The sequence below is a fragment of the Salmo salar genome, chromosome ssa14, assembly GCF_905237065.1.
Source record: "Salmo salar chromosome ssa14, Ssal_v3.1, whole genome shotgun sequence".
NCBI lineage: Eukaryota > Metazoa > Chordata > Actinopteri > Salmoniformes > Salmonidae > Salmo > Salmo salar.
In genome coordinates, this window is record NC_059455.1 from 56,178,977 (window position 1) to 56,198,160 (window position 19,184).

The 19,184-nt window shown below is 41.2% G+C and overlaps 1 protein-coding gene across 1 annotated transcript in view; it reads right to left on the bottom strand.

The window, feature by feature from the left end:
* Positions 1–587: 587 nt before the first annotated feature.
* The window catches only part of LOC106569766 (sodium/hydrogen exchanger 3), a 65,565-nt gene continuing 46,968 nt past the window's right edge, over positions 588–19,184 (bottom strand). The window contains exons 7-16 of the mRNA XM_014141359.2: positions 13,943–14,145; positions 13,706–13,795; positions 11,757–11,827; positions 11,483–11,612; positions 11,023–11,174; positions 3,081–3,201; positions 2,802–2,975; positions 2,642–2,696; positions 1,765–1,845; positions 588–1,591 (exon numbers count right to left, since the gene is read on the bottom strand). Coding sequence (XP_013996834.1) covers positions 1,284–1,591; positions 1,765–1,845; positions 2,642–2,696; positions 2,802–2,975; positions 3,081–3,201; positions 11,023–11,174; positions 11,483–11,612; positions 11,757–11,827; positions 13,706–13,795; positions 13,943–14,145 — 1,385 coding nt within the window. The 3' untranslated portion in view covers positions 588–1,283. The remainder of the gene's footprint in view (positions 1,592–1,764; positions 1,846–2,641; positions 2,697–2,801; positions 2,976–3,080; positions 3,202–11,022; positions 11,175–11,482; positions 11,613–11,756; positions 11,828–13,705; positions 13,796–13,942; positions 14,146–19,184) is intronic.

Below are 19,184 nucleotides of genomic sequence, written 5' to 3' on the forward strand. Positions count from 1 at the left end.
GTGCCAAGCTTGTATCATCATATTGTAGCTTCAACAAAGTACTGAGTAAAGTGTCTGAATACGTACATAAATGTGATTTGTTTTTATTTTTAATAAATGTTCTAACATTTCTAAAAATCTGTTTTTGATTTGTCATTATAGGATATTGTGTGTAGATTGATGAGGGTTAAACACTATTTAATGCATTTTAGATTAAGCCTGTAACGTAACAAAATGTGGAAAAAGTGAAGGGGTCTGAATACTCTCCGAATGTGCTGTATGTCTTAATCTTTCCAAAATATAGACTCATAGCTTTATTTAACACCTAATTTGATCCTTTGAACTTCACGTTAGTGTTCATGGGGCTTTTCACATGGAAATGCCCTACTGTTGATATTATTCAAAAATAAATCTACACCCTTACGAAAAAAAAATATTTACCATAACAGAGACACAAAGCTAGTCATTGTGGAACACCAGGCTATTATGAATAACACCATTGTAAGTGAATGATTGTTGCAGCCCCTCACCATCTGTGAATATGTCTCACCTGAACATTATTCTGCTTAGATTAGTGTAATACAAAAGGCGAACAAACTGATACAAGATACAGGTGGCCAATACACTTTATTAGTGAATAAATAGTGGCTACAAGTCTCTCAAACAAACTGAAAAAAACACACACAAAGCGATTAAGACATCATTTCAATCAATATAATTGCAATAGGCCTAACATTTCTAAATCTGCAATATAAATTTAGATTATTTTCTCACATTAAGGGCTGAGGTGGTGTGGTCACAAAAAGGACAGTCTGAAACCATGCATAAACTTGCTTGTTTGGTATCATTCAATGGACTTAAATATAGTGAGTGTGGTTAAACTTTCTGTTACTATCGGTCAACATTGGATCTAAGTGAGTTGTTTAAGGGATTGGTTTTGTCAGGTAAACTGAGTCCATGGATTTGGACGGCAAGGTCACATGTCCAATTATTCTTATTTGGTGTTGGTCTCATGATGATCTCCATATTTTAAGATGGAGTTGCATACAGTGCAGTCCCCTTTATAAAACCTAACCTACAATTAAACACATACGGAAGAATTCAGTAAATTGTGCAATTCCCAAAGCCTTATTTGGAGAGCACAAGGGTGACGACCTGGATTGTTTTGTTTGGTATACAGGACTATGATTAAACAACTGAACAGAACAAAAAACAAGTCTGATGTCTGCAGTTTGATCTTTGGCAACTGGGGTCAGAACCTGGACCCAGGGTTAGGGGTCAAAAGAGGTCAGTTTGTGGAAGGGCTACTTGTGGGTACCCCGACCCTGTCCGTCTTGTGGGGGAGGTGGTGGTGGGAGCTCAGAGATGCCCTCCTGTGTGGCAGGGGAGTCAGCCAGCAGGAAGGAGTCATTGGAATGGGTACTGAGGCGCAGCGGAGCCAGGCGGCGGAGGTTGCTCGGTGTCCAGGGCAGTCTCAGCTGAGCCCTCTGAGAAGGGACCACGGTGCTGCTGTCCACCCCGGCTTCAGCCAGCCATGAAGGAATCTGCTGCATTGGTGGCATGGGGTCCATGGTGTCCATCTCCGCCATGAAAGCTGGGTTGACGATTCCAGCTAGACCAGGAGAGAGATTTAAAATAATTGGAAATTATTTCATCGATTGAAAGGTCTCTTAAGAGGTGAGCTTATTGTTGTTTAGTGACTGAAGTGTTTTAGTGTCTGATTTAGACATGTTTAACTTGGTTGATTTAATTCATTTTGAGTTGATGTGAAGAAGACTCTCTTACCTCCTCTATAGGCTGTCATGGGGAATGAACCGCCAGCAGCCTCGCAACCAGAGGCACTGTCTCCTTCAGAAAACTCTAAATCTGGAGGCAGATAGAAACAGTCAATCAGAAAACAATTAAATTATGTTGTTTACTTATGCACAGGTATCTAAACCAAAATGGCAGAAAGCAAATGTAAGCAGCCTTGTCCTCTTCCTATGTGTCACAAATGTTTTATGTCATTGGTGTTACTGGCTTGAAAATCACTCCAAAGAGACTGTATACAAGGACATTGAGCATTCCCTCCAGTGGCAAACTTATCAGGGGAGGGGCTTATATTAAAGAAAAGTATTAGCTAATCACACCCATTTAATATGTTATAAAATTGAGGATTCCATTGATACATTTAACCATTGTGAAATGTCTAGCTAGTTAGCTAGTGGCGTTTCAATTGGTGACGTCACTCGAGACAAAGTAGTTATTTCCCTTGCTTGGCTCGAGCCCAGGTTGGGGCAAGAGAGGGACGGAAGCAATAATTTTACATAAATACAAAGTGTCATTGGTGTTACTCAATTTAAAATAAGGGAAATTACATTGTATGCAAAATGGTTAATCATTTCATTTTAGTAAATTATTACTTGAGAATATGTGCCATCCATTTATGAAAACCCTCAAATACCTAAAACATGTCATTGGTGTTACTACTCCTACTGGTGGCAAAATGATATCATAATGGTACAAATTATTAAAAGGCATTAAGCTGCCGTATTAGTTGATTAGAATAGGTACCCCCCCCAAAAAATCTACAAAAACACCACCGTAGTTTAAGAATGACCCTTGACCTCAACCTTCTCATATAATGCAAAAGAGAAGTGAACAGAAAAGAGCAAAGAAGTACCTTCATCCCCATAAGCATTGCTTTTACTGTTATCCGTGGATTTTCCATTTGGCATCTAAAAATGACAAAGTCAAATACACAACATACATATTATCACATTGCCTCCAAGAGGATGGTTATGAAGACAAGGGGGAAGGAGGGAAAAGTGGTCTTCCCTGACCTTTTGTGGCTGGTCTTTCTTTAAATGCTTGCTTATCTTCTTGGGTGGAGCGACACCCATTTTGGCTGACTTGAAGGACTCTAGACGGCTCCTCATGGTTCTCTGGAAGATCTCCTGCACCTCATGCTCGTCCTCGTTGACTTCGAGGTGCTTCCGACTGTACCTGTGTCTGTGCTGTTAGGTGATGGAATGAGAGCAAGAGAAGAGGGTAAAAAAGAGTGTGTTTTTTTAGCGCACCTGAGATTTTTGAGGATCTAATTGTCTTTGACTAAGCAATACCTGTTTCCTGCCTTTGTACAAGTGCTGCTGCAGCAGATGGCGTGCGTCAAAGTCTTCTGACTCCCTCATCTTCAGGTCCTGCTCATGCATGTCCAGGCAAACAGAGGGCACACTGTCCCGTCTGGAAGGGAAGAAACATACATATTCACTGTTGGTAATTTGCTGGCCACTGGAGGGCAGACTTGAAAAAGTACCAGGGCCCGGTTTCCCAAAAGCATCTTAAGTCTAAGTTCATCATTAGAACCCTCGTAGGAGCATCGTTAAATCTCCAAGCTGTTTCCAAAAAGCATTGTTTAATAAAGTTGCACTTTATTGGAGATAATATATGACAATTACTTGAAACAATTGAACATTATGAAACACCGAAGATACCAGGCCTGGACTTCATAGCAGATTTTGAAAAGGCGTTTGATAAAGTACAACTAGAATTTACATATAAATGCCTGGATTACTTTAATTTTGGTGAATCTCTTATACAATGGGTTAAAGTTATGTACAGCAACCCCAGATGTAAAACAGTAAACAATGGTTACTTCTCAGAAGTATTGAGCGTTTAAGAGGAGTAAAACTAGGCTGTCTGAGGTCTCCATATCTATTTATTATGGCCATTGAAATGCTAGCTATTAAAATTAGATCCAACAAGAACATCAAGTGGTTAGAAATCCAGGGGATAAAAACAAAAGTGTCAATGTATGCCAATGACTCTAGTTTTTCTATATCCCTGCACAGTTTCATTGAAGATCTTGATCACTTTTCTAGGCTCTCTGAATTAAAACCATATTCCGACAGTCTACCATATTACGTATTGGATCGTTTACACTACTTTGTAGTTTACCAATAAAATGGGCGATGGTGAAGTAGACATACTTGGTATTCACATCTCAAAAAATATATAAAAACATAAAATGAACTTACCACAATTAATTTCAATAGAAAGTTAGCAAAATAGATATGATTCTGCAACCATGGAGAGGTAAATACTTGTCTATTTATGGAAAAAATCACATTGATTAACTCTTTGGTCCTATCACAGTTCACTAACTTACTAATGGCACTGCCTACTCCAGATGACTCGTTTTTAAAAATCATATGAGCAAAAAGTATTTCATTTTATTTGGAATGCAGTGCCAGACAAAATGAAACGTGCCCATTGATATGTCAAAGCTTTAAACCTCTCACTAAAAGCTTCACTCATACATAAGTTATACTTAAACCCAAAATGGTTCTCCAGTAGATTATTAAAGAAAGGTTCAAAAATGGCCTTTTTTGCCTTCAAACAGATTACAACTTCTCATTTCTGACTAATTGAAAATGAAATTTTGTCTAAATATCGCACTTTCTTAAACAAGCCAAACAAAGGTGGTTACAATTTCAGTTTTATCCTCCAGAAAATATAGATCAAATATTACATCAAATGTTATGGTTATACTCAAATACACTGATTAATAAAAAAAACATTCTTTATGGAAAAAATGCTATTTTTGAAATTATATTTATTAATGGTATTATGAATAGAAAGGGAGGAGTTATGTCACATATGCAGTTATCAAAAATATATGGGAATATCTGCTCAATCCAAATTTACAACCAACTGATTGCATCACTACCACACAAATGGAGGAGGAAAGTGGAAAAGGGAAAAGGGAAAAGGTAGGGAACTTGTTTGCCTGCCATATATTAAAGATACAAATTCGCTGAAAGGAGCTGGCATAAATAGAAAAATATTCCAGTTTAATTTGAGGACAAAAAAGTTGACAGCTGCACCATACAGGTTGCAAAATAAATGGGAAGAGATTTTCGATGTACCAATTCCATGGCATATGGTTTATGAACTGGTACAAAAAACAACACTTTATTCAACACTTAGAGTTTTTCAATTTAATTTATGATATAAAATTCTTGCAACCAACAGAATGCTATATATAGGGCATACAACAATTTTGCTCCTAATCTCAGCTCGTTACCTGTATAAAAGACACCTGGGAGCCAGAAATCTTTCTGATTGAGAGGGGGTCAAATACTTCTTTCCCTCATTAAAATGCAAATCATTTTATAACATTTTTGACATGCGTTTTTCTGGATTTTTTTATTGTTATTCTGTCTCTCACTGTTCAAATAAACCTACCATTAAAATTATAGACTGATCATTTCTTTGTCAGTGGGCAAACGTACAAAATCAGCAGGGGATCAAATACTTTTTTCCATCACTGTAAATAGCCTATAGTATAGGTTACATAGGTCTATATACTGTAATTCAATATTTAAATAAATTGTTCATTCAATTGAGTTGGATTTAACTGAAATAGGCCACTGTCGGTAATATTTGCCTCAATTTATTCCATGATGTGTAACAACATGTGTGTAATGATGTGGCAAATCTTGATTTAGTACATTATTATAGGGTAAGCATTAGAATAAGCCACCTCAATATTTGCAGTCATTAAGTGATTATATCTTTCTAGGAGCTGATCCGTCATCAGTATTGTGGAATATTTCTAATGTTAAGTTAAGATTTGAATGAATAAATCTGATCCAAGAGCAGCGATGCTTTTCTTTCGATCCTATCACTATGGACACATGCCTCAATGACATACTTAGCGAATGTTTTCTCTGTGTGGTGTTTTGGGAAATGTATGTTACATCTTCGGCCGTTGTAGGAAAGATGCATCTTTAAAACACTCCTAAGCCTAAATTCCATGATACTGGGAAACCGGGCCCTGACCTACATATTGTAAGTGTTACATTAAAGAGCAATGAGAATGATCTCACACAATCCCAAATCGACCCCTAAACCCTACGCCCGATGCACTTGTGGAGATGTGAGTCGATTTTTCCAACTGTGTAAGCAAAATTGTAATCACACCACCTTGCCCTCTGAAAGGCTGGGTGTATGTTTCACCACGTTGCTTATACCAATCAAATCCTCTCAGTTCTCCACAAGTGCATTTAGGGGTCGATTTGGGATTGGGCATCTGTATTAACCGTGCTTTTGCTACCATATACTTTTGTTTCTATTGTAACCAGTGGCAGGCACCTAATGGCTGGTGAGTTTTGGGGATAAAATAAGCGAGACGGAACTCTTGACTAGCGAACTTGGTTCTACCACGGATGACAAGGGAGGGTGTACACTCATTGTCCATACCTGTGTATAGTAATGGGAAACCAAGGCTTTCTGAGTCCTTTGAGGATTTCACCAAATTGTGCCTTAAAACTGCTTATTAGTTTTTAACACAATGCAGATTAGTGATTAGGTAAACTTCATTTAGTTAGAATGTGTGATTCGCACTTACCCTTTTTGCCTCCAGGTTCAATATTACAAAAACTGTGCATCCGTGGTATTATTTAGGATGCTGAAGACAAAATATTATCATACTATGGGACAATAGTGTGGTCTCAAATATTATTTTTTTCAACTATAGCAAGGATTCGATGTGCCTATGTGATGTCTGATCCCAAATCCCAGACCCTACCATTCAGGTTTTGCCAGAAAATACAGACCCTACAGTTACACTTGTTCACACTGACCTGCACTGGGGTCAGAATGCAATCATGGTTACATTAAAACACTGTGGTGCCGGCACAAGATATGGGTCGGAAAACGTACCTCAATGCAGGGATGGGATATGCCACTGTGGGATAATGGGACAATTCGGAGGACAACGCATTTCTCATCCCTGCATTGAGGTACATTTTCTGAGCCAGATCTCATGCTGGCTCCACGGTGTCTTAATTTAAAGAAGTTTACCCAAAATCCAGAAACTCCCAAGTAATTCCATACATTGAAACTAGTTCAGTGGAGTTTGCACTCTCCCCCTCTCTCTCACTGGAGTGCAGAACTGAGACAGCTGCAAAAACGGATCACATGACATTGCTAGATGCAAGCTTCACTCTGCTCTGTTGTCAGTGAATGATTCACAAATCCACGAACTGTGGTCAAATTCATTGTTTTATTGAAAGTGTACGGCTGAATTAGTTATTCTTGTCAAAAGTACTATCGGTTTTGAGTCAGGAAATGTGTACTTTTCCACCTACATTTGTTGCTATTATTTTATTAAGCCAACTGCCACAGCAGCGGAGATGGGTAACAACTGCACATGAGCGCCCTCGGGGGAAACCCTGCTATATTGACGATATGCCCTTATATGGAACTTTATTACAAGAGAGGCACCTGCCAGATAGTGAGCATCTCAAGCTCAATAAAACCTGGGTTAATCAGGTATCTTTCTCATCGCATAGTTCTGGGAGGAACTTCCTAGCTCTTAGGAAACTTTTCAGTATTTCGTTTTTTATGTGTTATTTCTTACATTATTAGCCCAGACATTTTTTGTGTTATTATATACAGCCGGGAAGAACTATTGGATATCAGAGCGGCGGTTACTCACAAGCACTACCAGCATTACGACCAGGAATACAACTTTCCCGAAACGGATCCTTTTTTCGTACCCCCCAGGGCAATTGAACTGATTCCAGAGACCGAATCAAAACAATGCCGGAGAAGGAGAGGTACTCGGAGTGGTCTTCTAGTCCGACAAGGATGCGCGCACACCACCCACCGCTTCTGAGTATATTACTCGCTAATGTTCAGTCTCTGGATAATAAAGTTGATGAGCTCAGGGCAAGGATCTCTTTCCAAAGAGACATCAGGGATTGTAACATACTCTGTTTCACGAAAACAAAGGCTCTCTCGGGATATGCTGTCTGTGTCTGTCCAGCCAGTTGGGTTCTTAGTTCATCGCGCAGACAGGAATACATATCTCTCCAGGAAGAAGAAGGGTGGGGGTGTATGTTTCATGATTAACGACTCATGGTATGATTGTGATAACATACAGGAACTCAAGTCCTTTTGCTCACCCGACATAGAATACCTCACAATCAAATGCGGACCATATTACCTCCCAAGAGAATTCTCTTCAGTTATAGCCACAGCCGTGTATATTTCCATCATCAAGCCGATACTTCGACAGCCCTCAAAGAGCTTCACTGGACTTTATGCAAACTGGAAACCACATATCCTGAGGCTTCATTTATCTTAGCTGGGGATTTTAACAAAGCAAATTTGAGGAAAAGAATGCCGAAATTCTATCAACACATTGACTGTAGTACTCGCGCTGCTAAAACACTCGACCACTGCTACTCCAACTTCCGGGATGCCTACAAGTCCCTACCCTGCCCTCCTTTTGGCAAATCTGATCAAACCTCAATTTTGCTCCTCACCTCTTATAGGTAGAAACTCAAACAGGAAGTACCCATGCTAAGGACTATTCAATGCTGGTCTGACCAATCGGAATCCACGCTTCAAGATTGTTTTGATCACGCGAACTGGGATATGTTCCAGGTAGCCTCCGAGAATAACATTGACGCATATACTGATACGGTGACTGAGTTTATCAGGATGTATGAGTGGCTATTAAAACCTACCCAAACCAGAAACCGTAGATAGATGGAAGCATTCACGCAAAACTGAAAGCGCGTACCATCACATTTAACCATGGCAAGGTGACTGGGAATATGGATGAATACAAGCAGTGTAGTTATTCCCTCCGTAAGGGAATCAAACAGGCAAAACGTCCGTATAGAGACAAAGTGGAGTTGCAATTCAACGGCTCAGGCATGAGACGTATGTGGCAGGCTCTACAGACAATCACGGACTACAAAGGGAAAACCAGCCACGTCACGGACACCGTCGTCTTACATCCAGACAAGCTAAACACCTTCTTCACCCGCTTTGAGAATAACACAGTGCCACTGACGTGGCCACTACCAAGGACTCTGGGCTCTCCTTCTCCGTGGCTGACGGGAGTAAGACATTTAAACGTGTTAACCCTCGCAAGGCTGCTGGCCCAGACGGCATCCCTAGCCGCGTCCTCAAAGCATGCGCAGACCAGCTGGCTGGAGTGTTTACGGACATATTCAATCTCTCCCCATCCCAGTCTACTGTCACCACATGCTTAAAGATGTCCACCATAGATCCTGTACCCAAGAATGCAAAGGTAACTAAACTAAATAACTATCGTCCCGTAATACTTACTTCTATCATCATGAAGTGATTTGAGAGACTAGTGAAGGATCATATCACCTCTACCTTACCTGACACCCTAGACCCACTTCAATTTGCTTACCGCACCAAATAGATCCACAGACGATGCAATCGCCATCGCAATGCACACTGCCATATCCCATCTGGACAAGAGGAATTCCTACAGTTGAAGTCGGAAGTTTACATACACTTAGGTTGGAGTAATTAAAACTCGTTTTTCAACCACTCCACACATTTCTTGTTAAAAAACTATCGTTTTGGCAAGTCACTTAGGACATCTACTTTATACATGACAAAAGTATTTTTTCCAACAATTGTTTACAGACAGATTATTTCACTTATAATTCACTGTATCACAATTCCAGTGGGTCAGAGGTTTACATACTTGACTGTGCCTTTAAACACCTTGGAAAATTCCGGAGAATTATGTCATGGCTTTAGAAGCTTCTGATAGGATAATTGACATCATTTGAGTCAACTGAAGGTGTACCTGTGGATGTATCTCAAGGCCTACTTTCAAACTCAGTGCCTCTTTACTTGACATCATGGGAAAATCAAAAGAAATCAGCCAACATCTCAGAAAAAAAGTTGTCGACCTCCACAAGTCGGGTTTATCCTTGGGAGCAATTTCCAAACACCTGAAGGTACCACTTTCATCTGTACAAACAATTATACGCAAGTATAAACACCATGGGACCACTCAGCCGTCAAACCGCTCAGGAAGGAGACGCGTTCTGTCTCCTAGAGATTAACATACTTTGGTGCCAAAAGTGGAAATCAATCCCAGAACAACAGCAAAGGACCTTGTGAAGATGCTAGAGGAAATAGGTACAAAAGTGTCTATATCCACAGTAAAACGAGTCCTACATCGACATAACCTGAAACGCCGCGCAAGGAAGAAGCCACTGCTCCAAAACTGACATATAAAAGCCAGACTACGGTTTGCAACTGCACATGGGGACAAAGATCGTACTTTTTGGAGAAATGTTCTCTGGTCTGATGAAACAAAAATAGAACTGTTTGGCCATAATGACCATTGTTATGTTTGGAGGTAAAAGGCAGAGGCTTGCGCACAGGGGTGGCAGCATCATGTTGTAGGGGTGCTTTGCAGCAGGAGGGACTGGTGCACTTCAAAAAATAGATGGCATCATGAGCAAGGAAAATGATGTGGATATATTGAAGCAACATCTCAAGTCATCAGTCAGGAAGTTAAAGCTTGGTCGCAAATGGGTCTTCCAAATGGACAATGACACCAAGCACCCCCCGCTATGAAAGGTTGTTCTAAGGATGGATTGCATTATACATGCCTTAATCTCCATTCCTATTGTCCTGTTCCCAGCCCTGCCAGTCTTTCTGGCATCACGTGTAGCAGTTATTTAGCCGCAGGTGGGCGTGCATCACCTACAACCAGTGACCAAGCAGATAGTTTGCGCCATTGGAAAGCATGGAAATTAGTTCTCTGCTTTACTTAGCCATTACATCTGCAAAATGGGTGAGTAAGCTGCACACACTATCAGTTTCAGTGCCTGTACTTTGCCCCAGGGTTGTCCAAGGTTGCTTTAAACTAAACCCGTGTTTGTGCCTAAAGGTAGCATTGCTTGCTAGCCTCTCTTTAGAGCTGTTGGCCATGTCAAACGTCTTTCCATCCAATATACTTTCTATGTTATAATTGCCAGAACACTCTGAGATAACAAACATATTTTTTTCTGGAGTGGAATCCCCCAACAGGGTTTAAGTTTACATTTCTACCATCCCAAGTTCATGATGCATGTGTTTTAGACATGCATAAGGTTGCATCCCAAATAGCACCCTATAGTGCATTCCCTATAGTGCATTACTTTTGACCTCAGCACTATGGAATATGGTGCTATTGGGATGCAGACTAAGTTAGGCAATGTTGCTTACAAGATGGAGGAGACTGGAACATGATCTGGTCCCATATTTTCTGTCATGATGTAAGGCATCATCTCTGAGAAATCGGCACCAAACTTCTTATTGAAATCCACATCGGCCTTGCTTTCATTACGTACGAACGCCAATGAGCCTCTGCGTTCTCCCTATGATAATGGGATACAAATTCTTCATCAAATCAAAGTTTATTGGTCACGTACACAGTACAGCAGATGTAGCAGCGCATGCAGTGAATTGCTTGTGTTATTAGTGCCTAACAGTTCTAATAACACAACGATTTCACTGCACCCGCTGCAACATCTGCTATACACATCTTTCATGGTCTGCCATCCAATTTTTCTATTTGTTGTAATGTTACAGTAAATCAATGATCCTGGAGGTTAATCTATTGTGTAGCATTGTAACTACAGTATTAATTGTCATGGCTTTCCCTGACCTTGTGAGTCGTTCTTACCTCTTTCACATAGCTTGTGGCATCCTTGATGTTGAGCTTGTGGAAAATGTTGAATATGGGGTCACAAGACTTCCTGGCAGAGGGCGTCATCAAGAACCAGTACAACCACTTCTCCTCAAACTTATTCCACCTTAGAAGGATGTGAGAAGAGAGTAAAAAAACAATTTAGTGCTAACTTTAGTCTTTGAAGGTATGGTATGTAATACATTTATTTAAATAATACTTATGTTAATAATAACTTATTGAAGTTGATATGATGTTAGTGTCCACATACTTGGCTCTCATGTAGTTATCTCCTATTTGTCCAGAAATGTCCTCTATGGCGACAAGCATGTGGTCAAAGGTCTGAAAAAAATATTTATTTTGTAAAGATTATATTTCAATTGACCAATTTCAACACTTTTAGATGAACTGGTTGATGCTTTATAAAAGAAGGGTTTAGCTACTGACATTCAGCCCTTGATAAACACCCTTCATCTTCCAGAACCCTCCGCCTCTGTACACCTATCCCCCTTGCCACTAACTGCTGTCAAGTTATTTTTGACATGTGCATTACTGGACACAGGTTCCACAGTGACCCTTAACCAACTGGGGCTTAACCTTGAGCATGGTAACTGGAGAAAGAGCTCCTATACTGGGACGCTGTGAAGTCTTGACACAGGTGGGTGACTGAGGCAAAGCTTGACTTCCAGACAAATACCATTATGTTCCAACATTATAAACCCATCCCCCTTTTCAGTGAGTCTGCCTTCCCCAGTACGAGCAAACCAACCATGCCAACCGACAAGCCCTAGCCTTCAGTGGGAAGCCCCCTTTGCAGAGTGCATGTTTCCCCTATCCAATGATAGCCACCACCATGGAGCCCCATGAGCAACTACAGTCCCCGCCTACACCAGTTCTACAGACGGCAAGTGTCACCACAGACGCAGAATCAGCAGCAGTCGCCACTGTCAAAGCCATGTGGGAGCGACAACAAGTCTGGGACCTACTTTACACATTCCGGCACAGCTTTGCTGTCACCCCTAATGATGTAGATCGAACCCACTTGGTGCAGCACACCATTGACACAGGCAACACACACCCCATCTGCCAATGCGCCAGATGGATGTCCTATGCCTGTGAAGTCACAGCGGATGAGCTCATAGAACAGATAGCATCTACTGACACCAACAAACCTTGATAAGCCTCCTCATAGTCATGGTCCCCAAAAAGGATGGAACCTATAGGTTATCTGCTGACTATCGGCAACTTAGCAACAAGACGGTGAAAGACACCTATCCACTGCCTCGGAGAGACAGATGCCTTGGTTATGTTGATGGCTCAGCTTGGTTCTCCTCCCTGGATTTATGGAGAGGATACTGGCAGGTACCTCTGGCACCCGAAGACAAACCAAAGACATTGTTTATGGAGTAGGTTCTCAAAGGTGTGCCCGGAACAATGTTTGGTGTATTTCAATGACCTACTGGTGCGTGGGACAAGGTTTCGAAACCGCGTTGGAAAATGTTAAGGAAGTTCTGGGCTGAATCAAAAGAGCTGGGCTGAGTGCATTTTCATGCAGATAGAGGTTACCTTCCTCGGACGCAGAGTCAGCCAGACAGGCGTCATGACAAAGCCAGACAAAGTAGTTTTTTCTGATATCCAAATGGCAGTCAATACTCTCTTTGAGTGGGGGATGGACCAACAGACAGCCTGAAGCAGGCTTTGTGTCATGACCCTGACGCAAATGAGCTGGTATCCAGGTAAAATACTTGGGGTTGCATTAGAAGGTTGGACTAATTACATTTTCTTTGTTTATATGTTTGTTGTTTGTTGTGTCACCACTCTTTCCTAGAGACCTCCTGGGCTAGCTGTTCTTTGGAGGGAGCTATTTGAGTCAAAAGCAGAGTATGCATTCTCATGCCAATTACCACCAGTTTGTTATCCTATAAGAGTATTATACCACGAGTGCGCTATCTCACACTGTTTCATCACGAGCGTGCTTTATTTAAAGTCCACATTAATCTTGCCCTGCTACTAATTTATTTGTGTTCTCCTCTTGATAAACCTTGGAACTTTGGAACTCTGTTTATGTCATTCATTTGACAGACCTGTGATTGAAAAAGTGTGTAGTACAGTTTACAAAAAGTAGACACATTACTTTGGGGATTTATTAGAGAGATATAAGGTTTGTTGTCTGGTTCTTTGGGATTGATGAACAACAAAGACTTCTTATCAGATAGTTACCCTATTCTGTATTTTTTCAGCTAGTGTGCGTTCTGTCACTGCTGCTCTCTTCACTTTCAGCCAGGTGACCAGTGGTTTCATGGTTATTCCCTGCAACAAATAAGGACAAAATATAGTAAACCGGTAGGAAATTAACACATTTATTTGTTAAGGTCAAGACATATAGTGTATGAAAGAAAACTACAAATGGTGAAATATGTATGGACTGAAGTTTGACATTTAAATTAGCTATTTTACCTGCAACATGACAGTGAAGTACACCACTATGAGGGTGGTGCTGATCATCAGTTTCTTCTCCTTGTACTTATTCTCATCCAGCAGGAGCACAAGGCCATAGGCTACGGCCCCTCGTAGGCCACCGTAGCCCATCACTAGTTGATCAATATAGTCCAAGGGAACCAGTCGGTACTGGTTCAGAATCCAGGTCAGTAAAAAGACCCCTGTGATATAAATACACACAGAGATAGGCAGTATTTCTGTTACATGTACAGTGCCTAGTGAAAGTCTAGACCCCCCTTGCAGAGTCTTCACATTTTGCTGCCATAAAATGACATCTAAAAAGGGATTAAATTAGAGTTTTTCCATACAGATCTATACAACCTACTTCACATTTTCAAAGTGAAATAAAATGATACGTATTTTTCCTAATTAATTAAATAAAAGATAAAACATGAAGACGTCTTGATTGCTTATGTCTTCACACCTCAGAGTTATGCCATGTTCACATGCTATCGGAGTTATCAGAAGCTCCTAGTTCCCAGTGGGAAATGATTGACCCTCCAAATTGGAATTACACGTGGTAAACTCAATAGAAAATGTTGTTACCAGATTTACAGAGTTGTGATGTTTGACCTTTTCAACCAAAAGAAAACATCAGTTTTTTGACAATGACAACCTTATCAATAGGGATAATGTAGCTACTCTGACCATATTGTCAATGTTAAAGAAATTCTATGGTACTTTTGTTTACTTTTCAGCCAGTAGTTCTGAAAGTAGCACTCGCGAGCCAAAAGTTATCCCCAACAATCGCGTACTACGTCACATATGTCCAGATATCTGCACCACATAATTTCTCTTTCACTCGCTCTGCTGTGATGTGGTGAAGGGTTAAAGCTCATTGGTTGAACTTGAACTCCCCCCCACGTGGGGGAAAATCTAAGGAAAATGGCGCAGCAAAGCTTCCAGAAAAACTGTAGCTTTCAAACTAGGGATTTCAAGGCTAATTGAGGTAAGAGTAATTCTGCTCATAGATTATGCATGTATGAACTACACATTGACAAATCCAGCTCAAAGCGGAAGGTTTAAGAAATACTTATTGGTTGCCAAAGTTCGGGAGCATGCCTTTATGCAAGCTAGCTAACTTTATTATTAGCAATGTTATTAACAAGCTTATCCAGCCCTAAACCTGCATAAAAAGGCCACTCTCCTGCTCACTGACAATTTGTGTTTCTCTTGTATGAACTACACATTGACAAATCCAGCTCAAAGCGGAAGGTTTAAGAAATACTTATTGGTTGCCAAAGTTCGGGAGCATGGCTTTCTGCAAGCTAGCTAACTGTATTATTAGCAATGTTATTAGCAAGCTTATCAAGCCCTAAACCTGCATAAAAAGGACACCCTCCTCCTCACTGACAATTTTTGTTTCTCTTCCATAACTCTTGCTCTCCTTTAGCACGACTGGTTTGTTTTTCCTCTTAAAAGTTCACAGGCGACCCGCAAGGCTTATTGCTGACAAAAGTGTGACTTCGGACCCAGTCATGAGGCTGAGTAGTAACCGTATTTCTTGTAGAAATTCACTTTTCTACTTTTTCTAGCTAGCCTGATCATTAGCTATTGGGGCTCAGTTATCCGAGGCTGCATGGCTCATGCTAACTTGGCTAGCATGCTGCAAGGCAAGCTAACCATGTTATTCTACCTGCAACACAGTAGTATTGCTCATGTAAAAACCTCTTTGTGCTAATCACTGCTAGCTGTCATGGCTTCTTTCTCCACAATGGCTACCACCATCCCTACCCAAAACGAGCTTGCTCAGCACTCAAATCCCCATGTTCTGTGCATCATGTGCTTGGGACAGAAACATGCCAAGATGGCGCTCAAGGACTTTGACTTCTACGATTGCTGGAAGTCGCTAACCGAGGCATATCTGAAGAAGAGGCTCAAACGGGCCTCTCTCTCGGTAGCCCGGTTAAAATCACGACCAAGCATAGCTGGAACGAGATCATGGATAGCCTTGATTCTGCCCTCTATCAGTCTTGGGGAAAGGCAAATTAAGGGACGATGAGGATAATGGCGAGATTAACTTTGCCAGTCTCTTTTAGGCGGCAACTGACATTGAGGTCGACCAGGTCCCACCCTCTCAGTCTCTTAGGTGGGACAGCCCCAAAGACAGAGAAGACGCCATTGCTCCACTGGAATTTGGGTTCTTTGATGTCTGTAGCCGAGCCACGACCAGGCTGGAGATCGAGTGGCCGGCTCCCCTGGGGAACAGAAACCAAGAAAGGGATCGGTACAATGGGAGAAAAGTTTCCACTAGCTCAGCCCTAATAAAACAACTGCTACCCGCAGTTCCAGCTTGCCTACGGGAATGTAAGTGCTTGTGGGATACTATAAGTCCCTTACTGACAAAGTGCTGGTTAAGGCACATCGAGCTTGGACAAGCACAACATGGAGGAATCCGGATTTTGCAGCCGTCCTAAAAGCCGATTTATGCTTGATCTGGCTATATGGTGCAGAGGCTCCGTATGGAGGGTGTGACGCAATTGCTCTCTCACTCACAATAGCCCCGTGGGTTGACATGGTTAACCTCCCTGCCACTATGCACTATGGGCTCAGTCTCGAAAAGGCTCAAACATTACCTTCAAGATCCATTTTTCATCTACCCATCTATTTTTCACAGCCCCGCAGAATCTCTACCCATAGATTTTCACCCATGAGACACCATGGATTTTCTACTTCCATTTCATACCCTCTCCGTGTCACATAATGGGGGATTTAGGCTTCCACCTCGCCCTACGAGCTCATCTCGATAACAAGTGACATTCCAGTCAGGCGGTTCTCTACCTCCTTATGACCAGTCCTGATATGGTTGGCTTTTGCAGGGTCTCGTACGGCAGCCTTACATATGGAACCCTTTGACCTGTGTGTCTGCCCCGGTCGCCAGTTGGCTACATGCCCTGCGCACGACCAGCATGTGGACCGTTTTCCTTTGGTCGCCTGCTAACACACTGTTTGCCCCGGGGTCTGTTTTCGTTGGGTTACCTACATGTAGTCTGCTTAACCTCTCTCTGTGGCTCAAGTCGAATAGTTTATTCATGGTCGGCTCTTGGGATTCTTTCTGACTTCCTGTCTGCTGCCTTTCCCAGAAGAGCATCTCCTTTTGTTCCAGAGTGTGGTCTGTACCTTTGCTGGAGTGGACGAAACCCTCATACTATGCTGTTATGCTCTCCTTGGTACCTGCCTTCAACAGAAGGTGGATACCTTTCTCTTCTCCTATACTATCCTGCTGGGATAGTGGGGGCTATTAGGATTTATTCTAATAGTTGGATGTTGGCCTTCAGAGGTGGCCTGCTACGGCCCTCTGCTACAGAGAACTGGACGTGTTTCCTCTGGGAGATCTGTTTCGGGATCTATGAGGGTCATCTGTGCCGGGACCTCTTGGCTTTTGGAGAGCATGTTGCGATACAGGAGTTCACTAAATCCCATTGTGAAATACGGAACGAGTATTTGAAATATAGAACTCAAGGTTATTTACATAATCCTGGTTTTCGGATGTTTTCAATTAAGTATTTCACTGCACCTTTTGAAAATGATGAGTGAGTGGGAGAGCTCTTTTATGCAGGGTGAAGGCACACACTTTTTTTCTGTTCTGCCGGTTTGTCTCCACCATACATTTGTGATTTGGTTCTTCAAGTTATGGGAATTCCGAAACAAAATCCCCAAGCTGACAAGGTAAAACTCTGTCATGTGGATGTGGATGTCGATTAAGGCAGCCCCCCGCACCTCTCTGATTCAGAGGGGTTGGGTTAAATGCAGCAGACACATTTCAGTTGAATGCATTCAGTTGTACAACTGACTAGGTGTTCCACCTTTCTCCATGTGTTGTATTGGACCCAAGCCCGCAGTTTTTAATTCTGTTTTTAATAAAAAGTTACTATAAATGTTCTTTGCTGTGTTATCTTGCAGCATTACTTAACAACCTTGTTGCAAACAGAATGGATGATTTGGAGTGGACTTTTTTACACAGGCAAGTAATGTGGAGTGAATGTAATGTTGTTGATCATCTTCAAATATTGTGATGGCAGCATCATGTTATGGACATGATTGACACTGGCAGGGACTTGGGAGTTTGTCAGGATCAAAATAATTATGAAAGGAGCAAAGTTAAAGGAGAATACTACAGTTTACTACAGAATATTATAGTACTTACTATAGAATTCTGTACTAACTGTAATATACTTTAGACGACTATACTCTACACTGTAGTATCCCTCGATTGTGTAGTGCTTACTATAGAATCATATAGTATACTGTAGAATACTATACTCCACACTGTAGTATCCCATGCTCGAGTGCAGTACTTACTATAGAGTGGTGTAGTATACTGTAGAATACTATATTACACACCGTATTATCCCTCGATTGTGTAGTGCTTACTATAGAATCATGTAGTATACTGTAGAATACTATAATCCACAATGTAGTATCCCTTGCTCAAGTGTAGTACTTACTATAGAGTTTTTTTATTATACTGTAGAATAATGTGAAAACACTACAGTGAATAATAGTATAGTAATTTCATGTGGGGTGTGTAGACTTTCACTAGCGACAGTATTTCAAATAGGTATTCTATTAATTTTGAATAACTTTGTAACAAGATACTTTCGAGAGCTGTAATTTTCCTTTTCAAAATTCTAAATACTTTTCCGTACCATTTTTTTATTGCAGTTCACAATTTTGTGGTCCCCTTTACCATGCATTGGTATTAGAAGTCTGATGGCACTGGTGTGATGAGAGCGTCAGCTAAATTACCAAAATGTACATGTACTGTAAATGTTCAAATGAACACTCGCAAAGCATGCTCGTTATTATTCTAAATAGCTCCAGCCCCGAAATGAGACCAATAATAATATCCAGTGTGCTTTGCTATTGTAAATTATTTTCTGTATATTTTTGGTCATTTAGCAGACTCTCTTATCCATAGAAACTAACAGTCTTCATCAAATAAAGTTGTAAAAAAACTACACATCAAAGTCATAGCAAGTAAAACGATTATCGTTACTGAGAAAATTGTTATAGTTTTATTTTGTATTTTGAAAATACCTTAATGACTGTATTTGGGGCCTCCCGAATGACGCAGTGGTCTAAGGCACTACATCGCAGTGCTAGAGGCGTTACTAAAGACCCGGGTTCATTCCCAGGCTGTGCTGCATAGGATGGCACACAAATGGCCCAGCGCCGGCCCGGGTTAGGAGAGGGTTTG